Raw genomic sequence first — 27,005 nt, 5'->3', positions numbered from 1 at the left:
AGACACGACTGAGAGACTGAACTGAACTGAAGCTAAATAGTTCCACACAAGTTTATCATAAGGTACAAATAGAGGCAGATCAGAGAGGAAGAATAATCAAATTGGTATAAAATATGAAAATGTATTTAATGGCTTGACAGGATGGATTGGAACGATTAAAATTGAGGGTGTTCTTAGAGACCCTTGAACTTGCAGTTGGTGTTGGAAGTGAGGACAGTCTTATGTAGGGACTGTTCCCTCTAACTTCTGCCCAAGATAAGCATACAAACATCAGTTGCTTTTCTGCGTGTGTGCTAAGTCGCTTCAGTTTTGTTTGACTCTTTGCAACCCTATGGACTGTAGCCCGCCAGGCTCCTCTGTCCATGGGATTCTCTAGGCAAGAATACTGGAGTGGGTTTCCATGCCCTTCTTCAGGCAATTGCTTTTCTACATACTAGTAATTAACAATAAGTAATTGAAAAAAATGAATACAATAAAGTGGAAATAAAACATCAAGTAAAATAGCATCAAAATATGAAATCCTTAGGCAACAATTTGTCAGAAGATGTGAAAGACCTGTACACTGAAAACTACAAAATACTGTTGAGAGAAATTAAATGGAGAGAGATGCCTTATTTATCGGTCAGAAAACTCAATATTGTTAACATTTCAATTCTCCCCAAATTGATCTATAGATTCAAACCAATCTCAATAAAAATCACAGCAGCTTTTTATGTTGTTGAAATGAACAAACTTATTCTACTGTTTATATGGAAATGTTAAAGACCTAGAGAGCCAAAACAACTCTGAAAAAGAAACAACTTTATTGAAGTATAATTTAGGTTCCATATTTAAATTGTACAGTTCAATAACCTTTTAAAAAATGTTTATTTTTAAATGTACAACAGGCTCCAAGACAACACTTCATTCTAGATATGGGTGGCAATAGATGTTATGGCAGGGAACCCAGATGCTTAAACAGGAATGGAATTGAGGATCACTTCAATGACCTTCATTAAACTTAGCTAGTTGTGCAACCATCACCACAGTCAAGTTCTGCAACATTCTTATCTCCCCAATAAGATTCCTCTTAATAATTAACAGTTAGTGATGATTCCTATTCTTACCCCTATGGTCAGTAGCTCAGTCGTATCTTATTTGTGACCACATGGATTCCTCTGTCTACGGAATTTTCTAGGCAAGAATACTGGAGTAGGTTGCCATTTCCTTCTCCAGGGGATCTTCCAGACAACCATTGATCTACAGAGCTTTATGGATTTTACTTTTGTGGATATTTCATATAAATGCAATATTCAAATATAATACTAGATGTTTTGCATCTCACTTCTTTCACTTAGCATATTTTTGAAGTTCATCCATACTGTAGCATTTGTTCTTTTTTTATTGCTGAATATACCATATTTTGTCTATTTGTAAGTTGTTGGATATTTAGATTGTTTCTACTTTTCTGTCTTGTGTGAATAATGCTGTTATTAATATTCAAGTGCAATGTTTGTATGAACACGTGTTATATATCTTTTAGGTAGATTATAGAAGTGGCAGTACTGGGTCCTCTGGTAAATTTATGATCAACTTTTTAAGAAACTCCCAAACTTTTCCAAAATGGCTATGTCATTTTAATACAGTCACACCAGAAATGTAGGAAAGTTCCTGATTTTCCCTATCTGTGCCAACATTTGTTATAATTGTCTTTTCTTTATACCATTTTAGTACATATAAAGTGGTATTTCATTGTGGTTTTAGTTGCTGTTGTTTAGTCACTAAGTCATGTCTGACTCTTTCATGACCCCATGGACTAGCCCACCAGGCTCCTCTGTCCATGGGATTTTCCAGGCAAGAATACTGAAATGGGTTGCCATTTCCTTATTCAAGGGATCTTCTTGACCCAGGGATTGAACTCACATCTCTTACATTGGCAGGCAGATTCTTTACCACTGAAGCCACTAGGGAAGCTTGTGGTTTTAGTTAGAATTTCTCTAATGCCTAATGATGTTGGGCATCTCTTCACATGTTTATTCATGTATGTGTGTCTATATATATATATGCTGTGCTTAGTTGCTTAGTTTTGTCTGACTCTTTGTGACCCCATGGACTGTAGCCCACCCGGATTCTCTGTCCATGGGGATTCTCCAGGCAAGAATATTGGAGTGGGTTGCTATGCCCTCCTCCAGGGGATCTTCCCAACCCAGGGACTGAACCCAGGTCTCCTGCATTGCAGGCTGATTCTTTACCATCTGAGCCACCAGGGAAGTCCAGAAATACTGGGACCCAAGAATTGAACCAGGGTCTCTGGCATTGAAGACGGATTCTTTACCAGATGAGCTACCAGGGAAGCATATATAAAATCTTCTGCCTAATTGTAAACTGGGTTGTGTGTCTTCTTTTTATTGAGTTGTAAGAGTTCTTTATATATTCCAGATACAAGTTCTTTATCAGCTAAATGTTTGCTCCCAGTCTGTGCTTTATCTTTTCATTTTCTTAATGGAATCTTTTGAAGTTTGAACCCTTTTAGTTTTGATGAAGTCTAATTTAATCATTTTTTCTTTATGGATCATGCTCTTGGTGTTGTATTTAAGAATTCTTTGCCTAATACAAGATCACAGAGATTTTTCTCCTATGTTTTCTGCTAAACCTTTTATAGTTTTAGCTCTCATATTTACATCTCTGATCCATTTTTAGTTAATTTTTAGTATGGTGTGAAGTAAGATTTAAATTCATCTTTTTGCATATGGGTATGTAATCATTCATGCACCAAATGTTGAAAAGACTTTTCTTTTCCCAATGAATTGCCTTCACATTTTTGTAAAAAACTATGTTTACCATAGGTATCAGGGTTTATTCCTGGATTCTTTTCTATTCCACTGATCTCTGTCCCCACACTAGTACCATACTGTCTTGATTACTGTAATCAAGAAATTGGGAAGTTACTGTACTTCTGTTTTGCTTTTTGGCAAATACTTATTTGCTATTTTTGGTCTTTTCTATTTCTGTATAAATTTTAGGATTAGCTAATCAATTTCTGGGGAAGAAAGCCTGCTGGAAATTTGATAAAGTTGTATTCAATATGTAGATTATGTGCTTTATGTGATTTTTCTTTTACCCTGTATATATATAATACAGTAGATTGCATTGACAGATTTTTGAATGTTGAAGCAAGCAGTCTTGTATCACTGGAATAAATCCCACTTGTTCATGATGTATAATCCTTTTATATGTTGCTGGATTCAATTTGCTAATATTTTGATGCAGATTTTTACATCTATATTCACAAGGAATGTTGCTTGTAGTTTTCTTGTGATATGTTTGTATGGCTTAAGTATCAGGGTAATCCTGGCCTCATAGAGTTGGGGAGTGTTCCTTCCTCCTCTATTTTCTGAAAGATTTCTACTCAAATGTTTATTGCACTCAACCAGTCAAACCATCAAGCTTTGGGCATTTTTGTGTGGGAATATTTAAAGTTACTAATTGCTTACTATTGTTGGTGAGATGTAAAACGGTACAGTCACGTGGGAACCATGCTAAGTTTCAGATCTGAGATATCAGGCAACTGTCTTGGGAAGATACTATGGTGGGGCTGGAGAATAAGAAAATAAAAATTAAATTACACTGAGATATCACTATACATCCAGCATAATGGCTATAGTTTAAAAAAAAAAGATGGAAAATACCAAGTATCGACAAGGAGCAACTAGAACTCATATATTGTGCTTGTGGGAGTGTACACTGGTGCAGTCACTTTGGAAAACTAGTTTCATAAACTAGCTGAGCATATGGATACAATATAATCTGGCAGTTCAACTCCTAGATATATGCCTAACAGAGTTCATAAATATGTTCACCAATAGATAGGTACTAAAATATTTATACTAGCACTATTTCCAATAGCTCTAAGCTGCAAACAACACAAATGTCCATTAACAATAGAATGGATAAATATATTGTCGAATATTCACAGAGTGTAATTTAACATGACAATAAGAATGAATTATCTACAACTACATTTAACAATATGGACAAATCTCACATTTATAATGTGAATGAAAGAAGACAGATACTTAACAGTATATTACCAAAATATGAAATATAACTACTGAGTGAATTTATATAAAATACCAAGCAGACAAAACTATTTAAGTCAAGATACTGTTTACCTAGTGGGGGAGGTGGACAATAAGACCTGGAAGGGAGCACAGGGAGTTTTTCTGGGGTGCTAGTCATGTTCTGTTTCTTGATCTGAGTGTGTTCAGTTTGTTAGAATTCATTGAACTGTATGCTTATGATATATGCATTTTCAGTATGCATTATACTTTAATTAAAAAGTTTAAAAACAAAATAAAGCTACATGATAGAAAGCCCCTTTTCTTATGAGTATTGTAAAATTTTTTTTAATTAAAAACAAGAAAGTGTTTACATATCAGTGCTTAAAAAAAGCAGTGCTCTTTTTAGAGAAGTCTTCCGGTTATTCAACTATAATTATAATCATATCTTAGGCTAAATAACTAATGCAACATGACTTTCAATTCAGTTCAGTCGCTCAGTCGTGTCCGACTCTTTGTGACCCCATGAATCACAGGACGCCAGGCCTCCCTGTCCATCACCAACTCCTGGAGTTCACTCAAACTCATGTCCATCGAGTCAGTGATGCCATCCAGCCATCTCATTCTCTGTCGTCCCCTTCTCCTCCCGCCCCCAATCCTTCCCAGCATCAGAGTCTTTTCCAGTGAGTCAACTCGTCCCATAGCAATTCACATAAAATTACTCTTAATGTGCACATAAAAATGAATATATCAAATTAACTAACTTGGAAGAAAACCCACCATTTTATGTATTGAAACCCAATTTCTTAACTGTTGTTTTTCAAACAGGAATCCCAAAGAAAGCAGAAGCTTCAGTGGAAGTTGAGAGTGCTGTGGCTCAGTTTCATTGTCTTAGGTTCAGTTACTAAGGGGAGAAGAAGGGGGATAAGAAGTTTATGGTCTGCAGCTTACTTAAATGATAGCTTTGGGAGTACAGATTAGAAGGTATGCTCACTACTTTCAAGTGTGAATCACCTGCTGCCACAGCATGGAATTGATAAGGGAACAACTGCCACCTTTAGGCATATGTAACATTTAATAACTACATTCCTGTAACATAGGCTAGAGCTATGCTTAATTTGCCAATGCATAAAGTCAGAGATTAAATTTAAAAATTTTATTTCATGTTTTAAAAATATACCATGGTGATATCTCAAAGGGAAGAAAAATAGCGTTTCCTCAGGGCAATCTTTTCCGCGTCTTAAATGTCAATTATCATAAAAACTTCTGGCTTCTACTCATAGATCTATTAATATATTCCCAAATTGGTTTTTGCCTTGACTTCAGTGCCCTAGAAGAATGAATGCTCTTCTCCCCACCCTAGAAATTTGAAAAAAAATTGGTCAGTATTGAGTAGTTTTACATTTCAGGGTGTGAAGAACAAATCAGTGCTGAATTTATAAAGCCCTTTATCCAAAAAGTGAAGCATAAGAGATTGCAAGTCATCTCCTGGGGTCTCTATTTCTACCATTTGCAGAATGAGACTGTCTGTGTGTATCATGAAACCAACCAGGGCTATTGCTCAAATGCTTTACCAAAGTGGCTCCCTACACATATAATTGCATATCAACTTGTATTCCACCTGACTGAAGAATACTTTGCTTTGTTGACCTTCTGTTCACTTAAGCTACTTGTAATCTGTCATATCTATTCCCCCTGCACAATGATTGCAGCATCAGGCACTTCTTGTCACCACTGTGAGACAGCTGATGCACATCACATTATGATTTCCAGTTGAAGGTATTTTCAGTCAAAGGATTTATAGTTTTTCTTCACTATGAGTTTTCTGATGTTTAATAAGATTTGATCTGTCCGTGAAGGCCTTCTGACATTGTGTGCAAGCATAAGCTTTCTTTCTTGTGTGAATTATCTGATGCATACTTAGTGTTGCTTTCTGGACGAAAGCTTTCCCACATTTACTGCATTCATAGCGTCTGTCTCCAGTATGAGACTTCTGATGGATCGAGAGGCGTGACTTCCAGGTGAAGGTTTTTCCACAATCACTACATTTATAGGGTTTCTCTCTAGTATGGATTTTCTGGTGTGTTATGAGATTTGACCTGTCAGTGAAAGCCTTTCCACATTCAGCACATATGTTGGGTTTCTCTCCTGTGTGAATTTTTTGATGCACTCGGAGTTGTGACTTCTTTGTGAAGCATTTCCCACAGTCACTGCATTCATAAGGCTTCTCTCCAGTATGAATTCTATGGTGTGCAATGAAGTGTGATTTTTGGATGAAGGCCTTCCCACATTCAGGGCAAGCGTAGGGTTTTTCTCCTGTATGGATTCTCTGATGCACATTGAGTGTTGATTTCTGGATAAAAGCTTTTCCACATTCATTGCATTCATAGTGTCTCTCTCCAATATGAGATTTCTGATGTATTTTGAGGCGTGACTTCCATATGAAGGCCTTTCCGCAGCCATTGCATTTATAGGGTTTCTCTCCAGTGTGAGTTTTCTGGTGTTTAATGAGATTTGACTGATCACTGAAAGCCTTCCCACATTCGGCACACATATATGGCTTCTCTCCAGTATGAGTTTTCTGATGTGTAGTGAGATTTGTCCTATGAGTAAAGACCTTTCCACATTCTGTGCATATATAAGGTTTTTCTCCTGTATGAATTCTTTGATGCACATGCAGCTGTGATTTCTTAATGAATGATTTTCCACAGTCACTGCATTCATAAGGCTTTTCTCCAGTATGAATTCTCTGATGTGTATTGAAATGGGATTTCTGGATGAAGGCCTTTCCACATTCAGTGCATATATAGGGTTTTTCTCCTGTGTGAATTCTCTGATGCATCCTGAGTGCTGATTTTCTTGTGAAGGCTTTCCCGCATTCACTGCATGCATAGTGTTTCTCTCCAGTATGAGTTTTCTGATGTATACTGAGGTCAGAGTTCTGAGAAAATCCTCTTCCACATTCATTGCATTCATAAGGTTTTTCTCCTGTATGAATTCTCATATGTCTAAAGAGATATGATCTGTGGAAAAAGGCTTTTCCACATTCACTGCATTTATAGGGTTTCTGCCCAGTATGAATTTTCTGATGTGTAATGAGGTTTGACCTGAGGGTAAAAGCCTTCCCACATTGAATACATATAAAAGGTTTCTCTCTTGTGTAAACACTTTGAGGCACCTCAATTTGTGGCTTCTGAGTGAAGATATTCTCATCCTTATTGCATTCATGGGATTTTTCTCCAGCATGAATTCTCTGATGCTCAAAAAGGTGTGACTCCTGGGTAAAGGTCTTCACATATTCAGTACATACATAAAGTTTCTCTCCAGTATGAATTTTCTGATGGTGGGCGAGAACTTGTTTGTGGTCAAGATGTTTTTCACATTGATTAAGTTCATAGGAGTTTGCGCTTATATTAGCATTCTCATTCTTAGTTAAGGAAGAGCTATGTGCAAAACTGTTACCATTTCCAAAAATCTTATCAAAGTTCTTTGTTGCATTGCTTTTATTGTGGTTATGTAAATTTAAAGTATGCTTCAAACTTTTTCCAAATGTATCAAAGTTATGGAGTCTTTTAATTGAAGGAACAAGCCTGGTACTCACGTGAATTATTTCTTCAATGTTTTTATATTCATAGTCCCTCTCCTTAGTCAATACTTTCACATGACTTAAACGGTTATTTTGGTTTTCTTGATTTCTTTCTAGCTGGTCATTATCTTGCCACAGTTCTTCTAAAATGGAACACAATGAATCTTTTCCTATGGATTGACCAATTTTCTCACAGTGGAATGAAACTTCTCCAGAAATTGTCTGTTGTTGAGTTTGACAAATGTCCTCATCTAAAAAGAAAGAAACAAATGAAAATGACTCCAGAACAGTTATCATGAAGTTTGGACAGGATGAACAAAAAAATGGAAGAGTCCATATGACAATAATGAAAATTCTTCTAGAACACTTAATATATGCAAAACAATTATATACCATTTATGATGTACCAGGTACTATTTCCAAGTGTTTTACACAAAATAGCTCATTTAGTCTTCACTAAACCCTAATGGGTAGCTATTATTATCAATCATGTTTCACAGATGAGAGAACAGAAGCACAGAGAAGTTATGTAACTTACTGAAGATCAAATAGCTAAATAAGTAAGAGATGGGGTTTGAGCCTTGGGAATCCATATCCACTATGTAGGAAGTCAGAACAGTGAGTAGGGTAATCAGAAGAAGAAACTGAAGTCTGTTATGGGTGAAGCATGAAAGGAAGAAATATTTCAGAATGCATGTCCTTATTATACATTAGCTCTAAAAACTTAATACTCTCTCTGCTTCCTTTTGTTTTTCCCTCTGAACTATTATGAGCATCTCCATTAAATTTATAGTCCTCAGATACAAATTCCTCTATATCTATAGTAAAAATATATGCTTTCAACAAGTGTCAAATAAGGCAAGCCTATCTATCTATGGTAGAAACTGCAAGCCATCCACCAGTATCTATTCACCTCTTCTTTTACAGAAATAGAACATAGCTGGGCATTACCTTTATCAGTCTCACTTTGTTCTTACCAGTAGAGTGTGAGCAGAAGTGACATTTGCTGCACCTAGGCCAGGCCTTAAGACAGTGGGCAAATCTCCATTTCTCCCTTCCCCAGCCCAGAGGACTCAACAATGATCCAACAGCAACCACCCAGCTGACAACAATGGCCTAGGAGATGGCAGAACAATAACTTGGAACATGGTTCCCAAATAACCGAACAGGATCAGAGGTGATTTGTTGAATGGACCCATTCACCTGAGAATGCTTATGTAAGAGAGGATATAGCTATATTAAGCTTGTTGCTTTGCTCTTCTGTGCATATTCAAAACGTATTGCCCTTGATATCAGCTCTAATTTCAGTACACCTCTCAGTTCAGTTCAGTTCAGTCGCTCAGTCGTGTCCAACTCTTTGCGACCGCATGAATCACAGCACGCCAGGCCTCCCTGTCCATCACCAACTCCCGGAGTTCACTCAAACTCATGTCCATCGAGTTGGTGATGCCATCCAGCCATCTCATTCTCTGTCATCCCCTTCTCCTCCCGCCCCCAATCCTTCCCAGCATCAGAGTCTTTTCCAGTGAACCTCTAGGGAGGTGTATAAATGAATGTCTGTTATTAATATATAAAGCAGATATGGTACTGATACTCAATTTGGCACAATTCTGTTATAAAGAATTAACACACAAAGGCTGAAATTATTAACATTTCATGCAGTTATCTTCCCTTTCTAAATATAATCTATGGTCTTTTGAATTCCTCTGAGCATACACTTGAAGAATCCTTTTGAAAGAGAACAAAGTACCTTCCTCTGACTATCTCTCCAAATTCAATAAATTTAAGTTTAATAAATATTCTCCATGCTTTGCTTCCAAAAATTTGAAGAATAAATGCTCCAGTTATCAATTTATTACCTTTTAACCCTGAATCACACTTCCTTGCCCACTCTATAAAAATGGATCTGAGTCTCTTTTCTTTTGGTAGCTGGCATGATGTTGAACCTTGTCAATACAGGGTGATGGAGAAACACTGGAAGAAGGGGTTTTGCTTCCTGGTTCTAGTGAGCTCACTCAGCATGCTCCTCCAGCAAGGGCAGCTTGTTTAGCACCAGGCTCCAGAAGTGTGGTGGCGTCAGCAGCATCTGGCTCCTGATGCACATGCAGTTTCCCAGGCACCCAGATCTTGAAGTGCAGGTGACTTCTTTAGCACCCAACTCCTGCTGCTCCTATGGCTTCCCCAGAACCCAGCTTTTGCAATTCTTTGCAGTCAGAAGCACCCAGCACTTCTGGCACTCCTCTCAGATGATGTGCAGTAGAATATTTCCAATGAGACACTGCCCCATGATCAGCTTTTTCTGGAACCGAAGAGGACAGATTTCCAGCAAGTTCCACCAGTGCAGCACAACAGCAACTCTTCTGTCATGCCATAAGCCATGGATATGACCTCCTTATAAAGTCTGTATTCACCTCTGGGAAGCAGAGGAGGCTCTTCTTTGGGTGTTCCTTCACAGCCCTTGAGGAACTCTCACACACTAATCTGCTATTTCTTTATTCATTAGAGTTTTCTTTACTCTTACTGGCTAATCCCTTATTACTGCAATCCCACAACAGCCAATAATTAATGTTAAACTTTTCCTGTTTAAATTAGTATGTGGTTTCTTTCCCCGATTAGGCCCTAAGTTATACAATAAGAAACTGGCTTTCTTTCTTCAGTGTAAGAATGGATTTTTTTAAATTCTTTTTTCATTATGGTTTATCACAGGATATTGACTATAGTTCCATGTACTATATATACAGGAGGACCTTGCTGTTTTTCCATCCTATATATAATAGTTTGATCTGCTAATCCCAAACTCCCAGTTCACTGCTCCTCCACCTGGCAACCACAAGTATGTTCTCTATGTCTGTGAATCTGAGAAGTAGGCTCTTAATTCTGGGAGCTTTCTAAAAACATACAAGTAAAAGCCTTAGTTGGGAGCCTACCTGGTGGCTCAGATGTAAAGAATCCACCTGCAATGCAGGAGACCCAGGTTTGATCCTTGAGTTGGGAAGATCCCCTGGAGAAGGGAATGACTACCCACTCCAGTAGTTCTTACCTAGAGAACTCCATAGACAGAGAAGATTGGCGGGCTACAGTTCATGGGTTTGCAAAAAGTCAGACATGATTGAGCAACTAACACTTCACACAAAAGCCTCAGTTACCACACGGCCTAAAATCCTGTCTTCCCTGAGTTCCTGTGGGATGGAGGATGAGAAAAAAGAAATAGCCATACATTCTGGAGTACTTATGAGCCATTTCATGAAATAGTGAAATGTGATCACAAGGTGAAAATGTATCATCTGGATAGAGAGAGCACAGAGTAGGATCATATTAGTGAAACACTATCAAATATGGCAGATATCAAGAAGACATTAAAAATGTACAGCAAAAGAAACAATTATCAAAATGAAGAGGCAACCTCTGGAATGGTAGAAGATATTTACAAATCCTATATCTGATAAGGAGTTAATAGGCAAAATATATAAATACACACAGCTCAATAGCAAAAAAGCAAAAACAAAAAACCAAACAAACCAATTAAAATGGGCAGAGAAACTGAATAGACATTTTTTCCAAAGAATCTGTGCAAATGACCAATAGCTACATGAAAAGGTGCTCAATATTAGTAATCCTCAGGGAAATGAAAGTCAAAACCGCAATGGATATCACTTCACATCTATTAGAATGGCCATTATCAAAAAGACAAGCAATAGCAAGTGTTGGCAAAGAGGCAGAGAAAAGGGAACCCTTGTGCACTGTTGGTGGGAGTGTAAACTGGTGTAGCCACTGTGAAAAACAGTATGGAGGTTCCTCAAAAAATTCAAAGTAGACCCACAATTCCACTTCTGGGCATATATTCAAAGGAATTGAAATCAGGATCTTTTAGAGATATCTGCTCCCCCATGTTCATTGCAGCATTATTCACAACAGCAAGATATGAAAACAACCCAAGTGTCTATCAACACTGAATGGATAAAGATGTAGTGTACATATACAATGGAATATTACTAATATCATACATGAAAAAGAAGGACATTGTGCCATTTGCTACAACTTGGCTGAACGTTGAGGGCATCATGCTAAGTGAAATAAGTCAGACAAAGACAAATATTGCATGGTATTATAACTTGTATATGGAATCTATAAAAGCCAGACTCAGAGCAACAGAGTAGAGTAGTGGTTCTTGAGGACTGGAGGGTGGAGAAAATGGGGAGATATTGGTCAAAGAGCACCAACTTCCAGTTATGAAATGAACAAGTTCTGGGAACCTATTGTGCAGCATGGGGACTACAGATAATGATATTGCATCATAAACCTGAATGTTACCTAGAGAGTAGATCTTAAATGTTTTTACCACAAAAAAATAGTAACTGTGATAAGATGGAAGTGGTAGCTAACCTTATGGTGGTAATCAGTTTGCAATATATAAATATATCAAATCACTTATATATCTGAATTGAAAAAGTTGATAATATTAAGATGCTAATATGCAGATGACACTACCCTTATGGCAGAAAGTGAAGAGGAACTCAAAAGCCTCTTGATGAAAGTGAAAGAGGAGAGTGAAAAGGTTGGCTTGAAGCTCAACATTCAGAAAACAAAGATCATGGCATCTGGTCCCATCACTTCATGGGAAATAGATGGGGAAACAGTGGAAACAGTGTCAGACTTTATTTTTTTGGGCTCCAAAATCACTGCGGATGCTGATTGCAGTCATGAAATTAAAAGACGCTTACTCCCTGGAAGGAAAGTTATGACCAAACTTGATAGTATATTAAAAAGCAGAGACATTACTTTGCCAACAAAGGTCCGTCTAGTCAAGGCTATGGTTTTTCCCGTGGTCATGTATGGATGTGAGAGTTGGACTGTGAAGAAAGCTGATCGCCGAAGAATTGATGCTTTTGAACTGTGGTGTTGGAGAAGACTCTTGAGAGTCCCTTGTACTGCAAGGAGATCCAACCAGTCCATTCTAAAGGAGATCAATCCTGGGTGTTCATTGGAAGGACTGATGTTAAAGCTGAAACTGCAATACGTTGGCCACCTCATGCGACGAGTTGACTCACTGAAAAAGACTCTGATGCTGGGAAAGGTTGGGGGTGGGAGGAGAAGGGGACGACCGAGAATGAGATGGCTGGATGGCATCACCGACTCTGTGGACATGAGTTTGAGTGAACTCCTGGAGTTGGTGATAGACAGGGAGGCCTGGCGTGCTGTGATTCATGGGGTCGCGGAGAGTCGGACACAACTGAGCGACTGAACTGATCTGAATTGAACTGAATTCCCTCTAAACTGATTAAATTTAATCACAATCAAAACTTACTTTCACAGCAACAAAAAAAATGACTATAAAATTCAAATGGATACACAAAGTATTTACAGTAGACAAAAGAATTTGAAAGAGAAGAACAAACTTGGAGGATTAATACTACATGATTTAAAATTTATTACATAGCTACAGTAATCAAGACTGTGTGGGAATGGTGTAAATACAGATGAATACTTCAGTGGAACAGAATGAAGAGTCTAGTAAGAGACCCACACACATATGACAACTGATTATCAATAAAAGTGCAAAGGCATTTCAGTTGAAAGGATGTTTTTTTAAATAAATGATGCTGAAATGATTTAATAGCTATGTGCAAAAACAAAAAACAAAACTTTGATCCATACTTTAAACCACATACAAAAATTAATGCAAAATGAATCATAGAAGTAAATGTAAAACCTAATTTTTCTGTGACCTTGGATTAGGTGAAGATTTCTTAGATGCAATACCAAAAGTACAATCCATAAAACAAGAAAAAAGATAAATTAGACTTTGTTAAAATTTTAAATGCCCCATGAAAGATACTGATAAGCAAATAAAAAGAAAAAATTTGCAGAACACATATCTGATAAATAACTTGTGTCCTGAATATATAATGAACTTTAAAACTCAACAATAAGGAAACAATGTTTCCTATAGAAACTAGGCAAAAGATTTATAAAAACACTTCACCATTCTTTGGTGAAGATATATTCTTCTTGATATATAGATGTCAAATATTAGATATTATGGAAATACTAATTAAAACCTCAGTAAGATACAACTATCTTACTGTTAGAATGGCTAAAATTTTTTAAATGGACAATTCCAAGTGCTGGTGAGAATGTAGATCAACTGGAACTCTCATACATAGCTGGTTAGAATTTAAAATCGTATAGTCACTTTGGAAAACAATTTGGCAGTTTTTAATAAAGTTAACATATACTTACTATACAACCCAGCAGTTTGACTCATAGATATTTACCCAAGTGAATGAAATCTCATCATCACATAAAATATGTAAACATATTTATAGCACCTTTATTCATTATCACCCAAACTGGAAACGATCCAAATATCCTTCAGATTATTGAAGATGGCAGAGTAGAAGGGTGTATGCTCATCTCCTCCTGTGAGAGCACTGAAATCACAACTAGCTGTTAAACAATCATCAACAGGAGGACACTGGAATCCACCAAAAAAGATACTCCATGTCCAAAAACAAAGAAGCCACAACAAGATGGTAGGGGGACTGCAATCATGATAAAAATAAAATCTTATACCCACCAGGTGGGCAACCCACAAACTGGAGAACAATAATACCAAAGAAGCTCTCCCACCTCTGTGAAGGTTCTGAGCCCCATGTCAGGCTTTCCAGCCTGGGTATCTGGCAAAGGGACTAGGAATCCCCAGGGAATCTCACATTGAAGGGCAGTGGGATTTGATTGCAGGGCTTCCACAGGACTGGGGGAAACACTCCACTCTTGGAAGGCACACACAAAATCCTGTATACAGCAGGACTCAGGGGAAAGGAGCAGTGACCCCACAGGAGACTGAACCAGACATACCTGCTAGTGTTGGGGGATCTCCTCTGGAGGTGTGGGTCAGCAGTGGCTTTCTACAGGGATGGGGGCACTGGAAGTAGCAGTCCTGGGAGTTGCCCCTTGGTGTGAACCCTCTTGGGAGTTTGGCATTCGCCCTACCATAGAGCCTGCAGACTCTAGGGCTGGGTCGCCACAGGCCAAACTACCAGGAGGGGAGCACAGCCCCCACCCATCAGCAGGCAATCAGATTAAAGTTTTACTGAGCACAGCCTGCCCACCAGAGCAAGACACAGTTTTTCCCACCACCAGTCCTTCCCATCAGGAAGCTCACACAAGCCTTTTAGCCTCATCCACTGGAAGGCAGACAGAAGAAACAGAACTACAGTACTGAAGCCTCCAGAATGAGAACCACAATCACAGAAAGTTAATCAAAAATGAAAAGGTAGAGGATTATCTCCCAGATGAAGGAACGAGATAAAACACCAGAAAAACAAAATGGAGATAGGCAACCTTCCAGAAAACAAATTCAGAATAATGATAGTAAAGATGATCCAGGATCATCTAGAATTTTAGAAAAAAAATGGAGAAGATGAAAGAAATGTTTACCAAAGACCTAGAAGAACTAAAGAACAAACAGAGATGAACAATACACTAGAAGGAATCAATATAGAATAACTGAGACAGAAGAATGAATAGGTGACCTGGAAGACAGAATGGTGGAAATCACTGCCACAAATATAGAAATATAGAAAAACAATACAGAAAAAGAATGAAAAGAAATGAAGACAGTCTAAGAGACCTCTGGGACAATATTAAACTCACCAACATTCACAATACAGAGTCCCAGAAAGAGGAGAGAGAGAAAGAACCCACGAAAATATTTGAAGAGATAATAACTGAAAACTTCCCTAACACGGGAAAGGAAATAGTCAACAGAGTCCAGGAAGCACAGAGAATCCCAAGCAGGATAAACCCAAGGAGGAACACACCAAGACACATACTAATCAAACTGACAAATACCCTTCAGTTGGTGAATGGATGAACTGTGGTACATCCATGCTATGGAATACTACTCAGCAATAAAAAGGAATCAAGCTATGGAAAACACAACAGTAGAAGTAAGTTTTGAATGCATTATGCTAAGTAAAAGAAGCCAGGCCCAAAAAGCTTCATACTGTATGATTCCATTTATATGACATTCTGAAAAAGGCAAAACTACAGAGACAGAAAAGAAATCAGTATTTTCCAGGTCTGTAAGCAGTGGGAAGGAGTGACACAATAAAGGACCTGAGGTAATTTTTGTTCTATATCTTGATTATTGTGGTTGTTACATGACTGTATGCATTTGTCAAAACTCATAGAATTATTATTATTATTATTATTTTGTCCACACTCTGAGGCTTGTGGGATTTTTATTCCCTGACCAGGAATCGAACTCAGGCCTTCAGCAGTGAAAGCACTGGGTCCTAGCCACCGAACTGTCAGGGAATTCCCCAAAACTCATAGAATTATTAATAAAAATAAACCTCATAGAATCATAAGATATGTTAAAAGTGGAGTTGTGCAAAGGTTATACAAAACATACAGACACACGTTTGAATTGGAAATACATGGCCATGTTGTTTGTCTTTTTGAATGAACAGTTATATGTGAATAATTTTAGGTTTTTTTCATAAAGCTAATGTCAAAATAAATAAAAACATTTTAGGCAATGAAATCTGTCATTAGCGTTTGAAGTGAACTAATAAAAAGAATGGAATCAGCAACTATAATCAGTAATAGAAAAATTATAATCCAGGCATAAGAAAATATGGAGCTGGTTTTGGATGGAACTGAGAGGGTAACAGGCAGGAAGGCTAGGGGTCTCCAAACTGAGGACATAGGCTGCAAGTGTCAGACATTTTTTATCTCTGTCTTAAGCTGCAGGAGGAAACAAACTACAAGTGTCAGGTTTTTTTCCCTTTTCTATACAAATTTAAAGGGGGGTTTCTTTAAAAATTCTGTGCTGTCATGACAACACCTGGTTCCACCTGAACTTAACTTTTCTCAATCGTTCAGATTATGGAAATGTTTTTCTTAAGCTATGTTAATGAATGTATTTACCCTAGACTCTGTCTTTCTTCAAGTCAGTTCCACCTAAGACTCAGAACCGACTTGACAAACCAGTATGTTTTACTCATGCAAATGTTCTCTTAAGCTATGTTAATGAGACTATGTCTTTGCTTGGAAAACTGCCTTTCTTCAAGATTCATGTCAATTGTTTTATGGCCTGTTTTATGGCCCAGGACAACTCACCTTGTGCCAATATTATCTCAAAATGCATGTTGTGGGGGGCCTGGTGCCAGTCTCTGAGTTTTGAGACATTTCCTTTCTCTAATTAGCAGCCTGCTCAGTTCAGTTCAGTCTCTCAGTCGTGTCCGACTCTTTGCTAGTAGCTATATAACTTTCGGCTAAAGACCAGAAGCTTTCTCTATCTCTTTTATACATTAATAAAACTTTATCACACAAAAGCTCTGAGCAGTCAAGCCTCATCACTGGTCCTGGATTGAATTCCTCTCCTCCAGAGGCCAAGAATCCTGGTATCTTTAATGGTTCAGCAACAACCTTTCAGAACTAAGAAGATGGGAACTAAGAAGATGGATTGAGAACTAAAAATGATATTTGCAAAAATGAAAAAGCAGTAGGAACTGTAGAGTGATTAATTAAAAATGACTGAAAGATTTAAGAAACACTGACAATATGACAAAAGTTGGAAGGTGAGAAGGGCTTCTGATATATGAGGTAATGATTTCAATTTCTGATATATTGAGTAGTAAGAGAAACATCTCAAGGGAACTTTCTGAGTAGCTAAATATAGTACTAAAAACTACTAGGGAAAAACAGACTTGAGATGTCAAAAGCAGAGTCATCAGAATTTCAGGATGGATGAATCCTTGCATATATATAAGACTGGTGAACAGTAGATAGTCTCCGTAGGGCAGTCTCATTTATGAGGATAATAAGGAGATGCCTGGAAAAGAGGGAAAATAAAAATCTGGATGCAAATCAGTATGAACCAGAGTAAATTTAATCAAAACAAGGGGGAGATGAGCAAGGTCACTCAAAGGAGCGAAACTCAAGAGACCACAACAGGTCAGTGATGAAATGCTCAAACTAAGTACTGGAGAAATGAGAAATAAAAAATGAGATTCCACTTTATACCCATTGTTGGCCAAAAAATGAGAAACTTTGGTGCTATTAATTGTTGGCAGAAACTCGAGGAAAACAAGAACCCTGTGCCCTACTCTGGGAGTATAGATTAGTGTAGCCAATTCAAGAAGAATATAGTGGTGCTTGGTCAAATTCAGGATGAGAATATACAATGATCAGGCAAACCCTCTTTTCTATATACATCCCTGAGAACATTTGTGTAGAAATTTATTGTAGGATTGTTTGTCTTAGATGGGCATTAATTGTTTGTCTTAGATGGGCATTAATGAAAACCTAGATTCCACCACTGGATGAATGGTTCAATAAGATGTGGTACTGGCACACTGTGGAATACTACGCAGCATAGTATTCTATGTAAAAGACTCAGATGCTGGAAAAGATTGAAGGCAAAAGGAAAAAGGGGTGGCAGAGGATGAGATGGTTAGATAGCATCACCAACTCAATGGACATGAATCTGAGCAAACTCCAGGAGATAGTAAAGGACAGGAGAGCCTGGCATGCTACAGTCTATGGGGTCGCAAAGAGTTGGACATGACTTAGCAGCTGAGCAACAACCACAAGTAAACTCATACTTTAGGCTTTAAGAGAATACCACACAAATTCAAAGATCAAATACATTAGAACTGTTACCAGTAGGAGGAGGCATAAGGGATGGATATGAGGAATTAGTATAAAAGGGAAGAAAAATTAAAATACCTGAATGTACAAGGAAAGAACCTAAGATAAGAGGGTGGGAGTGGAGTAGGAAGAATAAAAGTTCCCAGGTAAAATAGTTTCCCAGGTAGCAATAGTGATAAAGAATCCACTTGCAATGCAGGAGACATAAGAGACACGGGTTCAATCCCTGGGTTGGGAAGATCCCCCAGAGAAGGAAATGGCAACCCACTCCAGTAAGATAGGGTACTATATATGTGCTGGTACAGAGGGTACAGAGGTTAGAGACAGCTCTTTTATCAAAAAGCAAAGAAGACAGTGGATATTGGCGAGGGTCATACTTGGGAGTTGGCCCTTGGGTATTAAAGGGGCTTCTGTCAACTCTCTCCAAGTGACTGCAAAAGTTTAAAGCCTTCAAAACAGGTTATCTTCAGAGCCTTTCAAAGGTATCAGCCTCTCCTAGTAAAACAGATCTACTCCACATTCCCCATTTTCTCAGGTCACACTCACTCACCTGAGCAGCTGTGATGTGGAGTTTCTTTCTCCAATGTCCATGACCCCTCTCCTTGCTCCAGTCTGAAGATGACCTCTGGTTTGGGAACTTGGTAACCTGTGAACAGGACATGATACAGGATTGGGTCCAGTTAAATACTTTGGCCACCTCACGCGACAAGTTGACTCACTGGAAAAGACTCTGATGCTTGGAAGGATTGGGGGCGGGAGGAGAAGGGGACGACAGAGAATGAGATGGCTGGATGGCATCACAGACTCGATGGACATGAGTTTGAGTGAACTCTGGGAGTTGGTGATGGACAGGGAGGCCTGGTGTGCTGTGATTCATGGGGTCGCAAAGAGTCAGACACGACTGAGCGACTGAACTGACTGAACTGAACTGAATTGGGTTTCTAGGCCTTTCAACCATGCTTCTATTTGTTCTTCAGGAAAGTAATCCCATTCCCTGGGAATAGAGAATAATCACAGAAGTGTAAAAGGACTGAAGAATCTCAGGCAAATCAAAGATGACACCATTACACACTTTAGATGCCCCAGAGCTTTCAGCAGCAGAGAATGGAGGCAGCCTCTCTGAGGCCCCTGGAAAGTGTATAGGGCAGCTGTGCTTACCCACTGCACACAGGTGGCTGTAGGTCTCCAGTGTCACATCCCAGTACAGGCGCCGCTGAACAGGGTCCAAGTGCTGCCACTCCTCCTGGCTGAAGTCCACGGTGACATCCTCAAATGACACCTGTAAAAATAGTCCCATTCAAGATGACATGGTGAGCACTGGACGATGAGGGAAGAGGACTAGGAAGTTAGTTGTTTTTAATGATTTTTACCATAATGTATCATGTAGGGTTTTCACTCAGCACCTAGTTTTGCATTTTATTTTGTGAGAGAAAAACACACTAAAGTATCTTGACATTGGCTATGTATTACATTCATTCAGTCCCTGATTTTTCAAAAATAAGGATTAAAATAGGCTCCCTTTAAATCCTCAAGTTAATGTAGGAATTATATATATAATACATTTACTGGTTGATTATGTGTCAGCCAATGGCAATATAGAAATGACTAAAATAAAAACCAACTTGAAAAAAAAAAACTTGGACAACCAACATAAGAAGATACAAAGGGGTCTAAAAGGCATTTCAAAGAAATGTATTGAGGGGAAAAGCAAAACAATAAAACCTTTAATAGGTAACAAGAAAAAAACATAGTATAGATGAATATCTTTATGATCTTGGATTGTGAAAATAATTCTCAAACAGGATGCAAAAACACTAACCATAAATAAAAGATTGATATCTGTCTACAATAAAGTTTAAAATTTATATTTTTTAAAAAGACCATATTATAAGAGAAAAAAAAAAGAAAATCCACCAAATAGAAGATATCTCCAATAAATATTACTGACAAAGGGCTCCTATCTAGAGAAATGTAAAGAATACTTAGAAACCAATTTTAAAAAAAGAGGCCACCTAGTAGAAAAGTGAGCAAAAGATTCGAACAAGCATTTTATGAAAGAGGAAATGCAAGGCATTAATAAACACAAAAAGAGTTCAACCTCTTTAGTAACCAGAGAATGTACATTCAAGTAATGAGTTACCATTACACAACTTCTACAATGTCTTCAATGAAGAAGACTGGCAATATCAAGGATGTGGAGAAAAAGTACCCTTATACACAGTTGTTGAGAAGGTTAATTGGTACAGCCACTATGGAAAACAGTTCCTGAAAAAACTAAAAACAGAACTACCAAATGATTCAGCAGTTCCACTCCTGGGTATATATCCAAAGAAAATTAAACACTAATTTGAAAATATATGTGTGCTCCAATGTTCATAGCAGCACTATTTACAATATCCAAGGCATAGAGGCAACCCAAGTGTCCATCTGCAGAGGAATGGATAAAGAAGATGTAGTGTACACACACACACACACACACACACACACAATGGAATACTACTCAGCCATAAAAAAGAATGGAATTCTGCCATTTGCAACAACATGGATGGACTTGGAGGGTATTAGGCTAAGTGAAGTAAGTCAGACAGAGAAAGCCAAATACTGTATGATATCACTTATATGTGGAATCTAAAAAATAAAACAAACTAGTGAACATAACAAAAATAGAAACAGACTCACAAACGTAGAGAACAAACTAGTGGTTACTGCTAGGGAGAGGGAAGTGAGGAGGGGCAAAGTAATGGGCGGGGATTAAGAGGTACAAACTACTATGTATAAAATAAATAAGCAACAGGATATATTGCACAGCACAGGGAATACAGTCAATATTTTATAATAACTATAAATGGAGTATAATCTTTAGAAACTGTGAATCACTATGTTGTACACCTGAAACATTTATTATAAATCAACTACACCTCAATAAAATTTTTTAAAGACTGGCAATATGAAGTGTTGAAGAAAACATGGTTCAGTGAAAACTCTCATATGTCTGATGGAGGCATAAATTGGTACGACCACATTGGAAAGCATTTTGGCTTCACCTGGTAATGTTGAAGCATGCATACCCAAGGAAACATGATTCCATCCATGGAAATATGCTCAATTTGAATATGTGCTCATATGCAACAAGAGGCATGTTCAAGAGTATTTACAGCAGTATTATTCAAAATATATGTAATATTTCATGATAAAAGGTTTTAAGTTAACAGTAACATAATAGTATCTACTTTCTTTGTGGGAAAATATCAAGGATATTTTCTTAGTTGCTTTTATCTGTGTAATCTCTAATCATATACCACACACCCACCAACTGATCAAGACTGGTTTTTTGGTTAGGGAGATCTGTAGGATTGGGGGAGAGAACCATGTGAATGTATTACTTATTTTAAAATTAAGTTAAAAATTACAAGTGGGTCCAAAATGGAATAGACAGAAGTCTCCCTATTTCTGGTACTAAGTACAGCTATGATCTCTGGACATTACATATTAAATAAGGAAGACTGTCAGTTCGAGAGAAGGATGTTACCTGCTTAGGGACCTTGGAACCTGAGGAGTGACACAGTGGTGATTTCCCTGAGTTTTCTTTTTGTTCCATGTATCTTGGACTCAGTGATAGAGAATTTGACAATTCAGAATGCCAAATGGTGCAGATAAAAAACAGCCCCAAGAAAGTCTGCTCTCTCTAACCAAAGTACAAGGAAAGGGGCAATGTAACAAGGGAGAAAAATTTAGATAATTACTGCCCCATACCCATTTCCATCAGTAAAGGCTGAACAGGGAGTCCTGGTTTTCATCCTTGCCTGGGAATAATGAGGCCCCTCCCTGACAGTGTAAATTTGGGCCACTGTAAATTTGGGGGGTCCTGAACTTCTATCCCCAACCCAGTAATGAGGTGCCTTTTTTGTCTCCCCACCAGGGTGGTGAAAGAGATAGTCTGGTGCGGAGCATGAAATTCACATCCACACAGCAGCAGCAAGATGCTTGTCCCCTCTGGGGTGTCAAAGGAGGCCAAGTAGGGACCTGAACTTTCACCTCCACCTGGCAGTAAAAAGGAGATTCTCTTTTTTTTGGTAGAACAGTATTGGAGGGAGCGTGCTAAAAAACAGGATTTAAATAGTATCCAGAATCTCAGAGTTCCCAAAATATCCAGGACATAACTGAAAATCAGGCATCATGTGAAGAAGCAGGAAAATCTCAACTGGAATGAGAAAAGACTGAGATGACACAGATGTTAGAGTTATCAACAATTGTAAAGTAGCCACCATAAAAATGCTTCAATGTATTTAAATGCAAAAATAGTCTCATAATAAAAAAGGATATAAAGAAGAACAGAATGAAAATTTTAGAACTGAAAAATATAACTAAAATTTTAATACTCAATGGATGAGCTCAACAGCAGAATAGAGAGGACAGAGGAAAGAATTAGAGAACTTGATAAAACAATAGAAATGATCCAATCTGAAGAACAAAAAGAAAATTGATGGGGGAAAAAATGAGCAGAGCCTCAGGGAAATATGAGACTATAATAAAAGATCTGGCATTCATGTCATCAGAGTCCCAGGGGAGAGGAGAAAGTATGAGGCTGAAAAGTATTTGAAAAAATTATAGCTGAAAATTTCTCAAATTTTGTAAAAGATATAAACAGTTTCAAGATGCTGCCGTTAAGTCACTTCAGTCGTGTCCGACTCTGTGTGACCCCATAGACGGAAGCCCACCAGGATCCCCCGTCCCTGGGATTCTCCAGGCAAGAACACTGGAGTGGGTTGCCATTTCCTTCTCCAATGTGTGAAAGTGAAAAGTGAAAGTGAAGTCGCTCAGTCGTGTCCGACCCTTAGCGACCCCACGGACTGCAGAGCAAACCCCAAAAGGATAAGCCAAAGAAATTATACCAAGACCCATTATAGTCAAACTTCAGAAAACTAAAGACAAAGAAAAAATCTTGAAGTCAGCAAGAGAGAAATGATACCTTACCTATAGGGGAAAAATACATTGACAGCATCTGAAACCATGGTAGAGAGAAGTGGCACAACATTTTTCAAGTGCTGAAAGAAAAGAACTGTCCACTCTGAGTTTCATACCTGGCAAAATTATCCTTAAGAAATGAAATATCATGGCAAATAAATACATGAAAAGATGCTTAGCATCATTAATTATCAAGGAAATGCAAATCAAAACTACAATGAGATACTACCTCATACTCAGTAGGATGGCTAGATCCAAAAACTCAGATAATAACAAGTGCTGGTGAGGATGTGGAGAAATTGAAAACTACACACACTGCTGGTGGGAATGTAAACTAGTGTGGCTGCTTTAGAAAACAGTCTGGCAGTTCCTCAAATGATTAAATAGAAATTCTACTCCCAGGTGTATGTATACTTGAGATAAATGAAAATATATGTCCACATAAAAATGTTTACAGGCAGTATTACTTATAACAGCCAAAGGGTGGAAACAATCCAAATGTACATTGGCTGATAAAGGAATAAACAAAATGTGGCACACTTAAACAATGGAATAGTATTCAGCCATGAAAAGGAATGAAATAGTGATACCCGTTACAACATGTCCATGCTACACTTCTTCCCTATTTGCCTACTTACATATATACCTAATGAGCTATCATATGGACTGGTGACTTTCTACTTTATTCAGTGGGTTATAACCTATTATTATCATGATTTATTTTGATATTCAAATTGTCCCAGACTGGGCCAGAGGGAGTTCCTTGAAAACATTATGCTGAAAGATGTCAGACACAAAGATCATATGTTATATGATTCAATTAATGTGAAATGTCCAGAATAGTGAAGTCTATAGAGACAGAAAGCATATTAGTGATTGCTTAGTGTTGGAGGAGGCAGGGAGGTGAGGTGGAGGAGAGTGATGGCTAAAGGGAATGAGGTTTCTGTCTGAGGTGATGAAAATGTTCTAAAATTGATTTTAGTGATGGTTGCACATATCCAAAAGCATACAAAAAACACTGGACAATTTAAATGAGTAAATTGTATGGTAGGTGAATTATATCTCAATAAAGCTGTTACTAAGAAAGAAGACACAAAGGGGGAAATCAAGATATTCTCAGATGAAGGAGAACTAAGAAAATCTGTTGGCAGCAGATGTACCCTTAAGGGAAGCTTTTTAAATAGGAAGATGATAAAAGAAGTCCTGCAACATCAGGAAAGAAGAAAAATGGAAAAAGAAAAAATATGAATAAATACAACAGACTTTCCTTTTCCTGTTGGGTTTTCTAAATTACATTTGAAGGTCAAAGCAAAAAGTATAACATTTTTATGATATGGATCTCCATGTATATAGAGGAAATATTTAAGACATTAGTAACAGGTGAGGGTAAAAGGACTTAAAAGGGAACTAAGTTTTCTACACTTCACTCTAACTGATAAAATGTCAACACCAGTAGAGACCTATACAGTGATGGAATAATTCTGTATCCAGATTATTGTACAGGAATCTACACATGTGTAAAACGGCAGAGAATGACTAGCACACTGCAGAAATGTCAATTTCTTGCTTGTGATAATTGTACTCTAGTGACACAGAATGTAACCATTGGGAGAAACTGGGTAAAGGGTTACATGAGACCTCTGTACCATCTTCACAACTTCCTGTAAATTTATAATCATTTCCAAATAGAAAGTTTTAACAAACTACTAAATTATCCTCAGAAAGACTGGAGTAGGGGCACAGCAAAAATGATCAAGATGCTATTAAAAAGGAGCCTTCACAGGGGTTCCCTGGTTGTCTAATGGTTAGGAATCCTGGCTTTCACTGCTGTGGCCTGGGTTCAATCCCTGGTCAGAGAACTGAGATCTTACAAGTTGCGCAGCACAGCCAAAAACAAAAACAAACAAACAAAAGGAGCATTCACTTCTTTCCTGTTTATCTGCCTACCTGTGTACCTACCTACCTATTATAGGGACTGGTCACTTTCTACTTTATTCAGTAGATAATAATCTTTTACTGTTATGATTTCTTTTGCTACTCAAATTGTCCCAGATTTGACCTGAGGGAGCTCCTTAAAAGTGGCTCCTGTGATGTTCTGACATGTTCCCATCTTTTGAGTGCTTCATTACTTTCCAGCATGAGTTCTTCTATAATTATTTTGTACTTTTCTCTGTTCTAACCCCAGAGTAAGTTATTTCTCCAAGAAGTTCTAGTTCCTATTAGTGACAAATGGTAAATCAAGAGGCACTCATTGTGCCTGGCATATAATCGTTCTTTCAGCACTCAGAGCAAGGAATGTTTTTCCTTATATGAGACTGCCAACTAATCAATATAGAAGAAATGATGGAATCAGAAAAACACCATTAGGAAAATAGCACAGTTATTAATTGTTACAGGCAAGAATCATTGCTTGATGCTATAATCAATGGACAAAAGCATGAGAAACGGGATATTCACATAGCCCCAAAGTATTTTCCCACAAAATACTGGGTTGGTCAAAAAGTTCATTCAGGGTTTTCCACAAAATGTTACAGAAAAACTCGAATGAACTTTTTGGCCAACCCAATAGTTACTAATTACAAAGAGAAAGATAGTAACTTTATATAGTACCTGACAGGCAGCATCTTAGCCAGATGATCAAAGTTAACATCATCAATAAAGGACAAATTAATATTGAATGCTTGCTGATATGACACACTGAGAACACAGCATCATTTCTGTGATATTCCTGACAAAAATGAATAACCTGAATCTAATTATGAGGAAGCAAGAAACAAACCCAAATTGAGGGACATTCTTGCAAATGATCAGTGTCATGAAAGTCAAGGAAGGGCTAGAACTCTTTCAGGTAAAAGGCTAAAGGGACATGAGAACTAAAGACAATACATGTGCCTGGATTGGATCCTAAATTGGGCAGAAATGCCAAAAAGGACGTATTGTGACAATTGGGGAAACTATTTACAAATGGTATGTTAGTAGAGAATTGATGCTTTCAAACTGTGGTGCTGGAGAAGATTCTTGAGATCCCTTGGACTGCAAGGAGATAAATCAATCCTAAAGGAAATCAACCCTGAATATTCATTGGAAGGACTTATGCTGAAGCTCCAATATTTTAGACACCTGATGTGAAGAGTCGACTCATTGGAAGAGACTCTGGTGCTGGGAAAGATTGAAGGCAAAAGTAGAAGGGGGGTTGAAGAGGATGAGATGGTTAGATAGCATCACTGACTCAATGGATATGAATCTGAGCAAACTACAGGAGATAGTGGACAGAGGAGCCTTTGCGTTCATGGGGTCGCAAAGAGTCAGACACAACTTAGTGACTGAACAACAACAACATACACGTAAATACATAAATTGAGAAGAGAAAGCAAATGTGGCAAAATGTTAACAGTTAGTGATTTGGGGTGAAAGGCAAAAGAATCAGAGTTTCAAAATGATTCATTTAGGCCTTGGAGTAGGCAAGGATTTCCTAAACAAGACAGAAAATGCACTAAATATCAAGACAAGATCTAGTGATTCAGCTATGAGGAAATGAGCAGCCTTTATTCATTGAAAGACCCTTTGTTCTTTGGGGGCCCTTATTAGTTAAGTGCGCAGGGACACAAAGCAGGCACAGAACTCACAGTACCTGCTCCACCATCAGCAGCTCCAGAGGCAGATCCACAAGCACTGGGCCATGCCCAGCACTTCTCCACCCACCAGTTCTCCCGAGCACAGCCTCGAAGGTTGCCAAGAGGAAGAACTCCACAGGA

At 38.0% G+C, this 27,005-nt stretch overlaps 1 protein-coding gene across 3 annotated transcripts in view; it reads right to left on the bottom strand.

The window, feature by feature from the left end:
• Positions 1-226: 226 nt before the first annotated feature.
• Positions 227-27,005, bottom strand: part of ZNF41 (zinc finger protein 41) — a 49,822-nt gene continuing 23,043 nt past the window's right edge. For all 3 annotated transcript variants that reach the window (XM_055438141.2, XM_055438140.2, XM_055438143.2), the window contains exons 3-5: positions 19,444-19,564; positions 18,836-18,931; positions 227-7,874 (exon numbers count right to left, since the gene is read on the bottom strand). In XM_055438141.2, coding sequence (XP_055294116.1) covers positions 5,836-7,874; positions 18,836-18,931; positions 19,444-19,564 — 2,256 coding nt within the window. In that variant the 3' untranslated portion in view covers positions 227-5,835. The remainder of the gene's footprint in view (positions 7,875-18,835; positions 18,932-19,443; positions 19,565-27,005) is intronic.

This window comes from Moschus berezovskii, chromosome X (genome assembly GCF_049115385.1).
Source record: "Moschus berezovskii isolate FMDL1 chromosome X, NW_MosBer_1.0, whole genome shotgun sequence".
NCBI lineage: Eukaryota > Metazoa > Chordata > Mammalia > Artiodactyla > Moschidae > Moschus > Moschus berezovskii.
The sequence above is the reverse complement of the archived record's forward strand: the minus strand, read 5'-3'. Positions and strand labels throughout refer to the sequence as shown.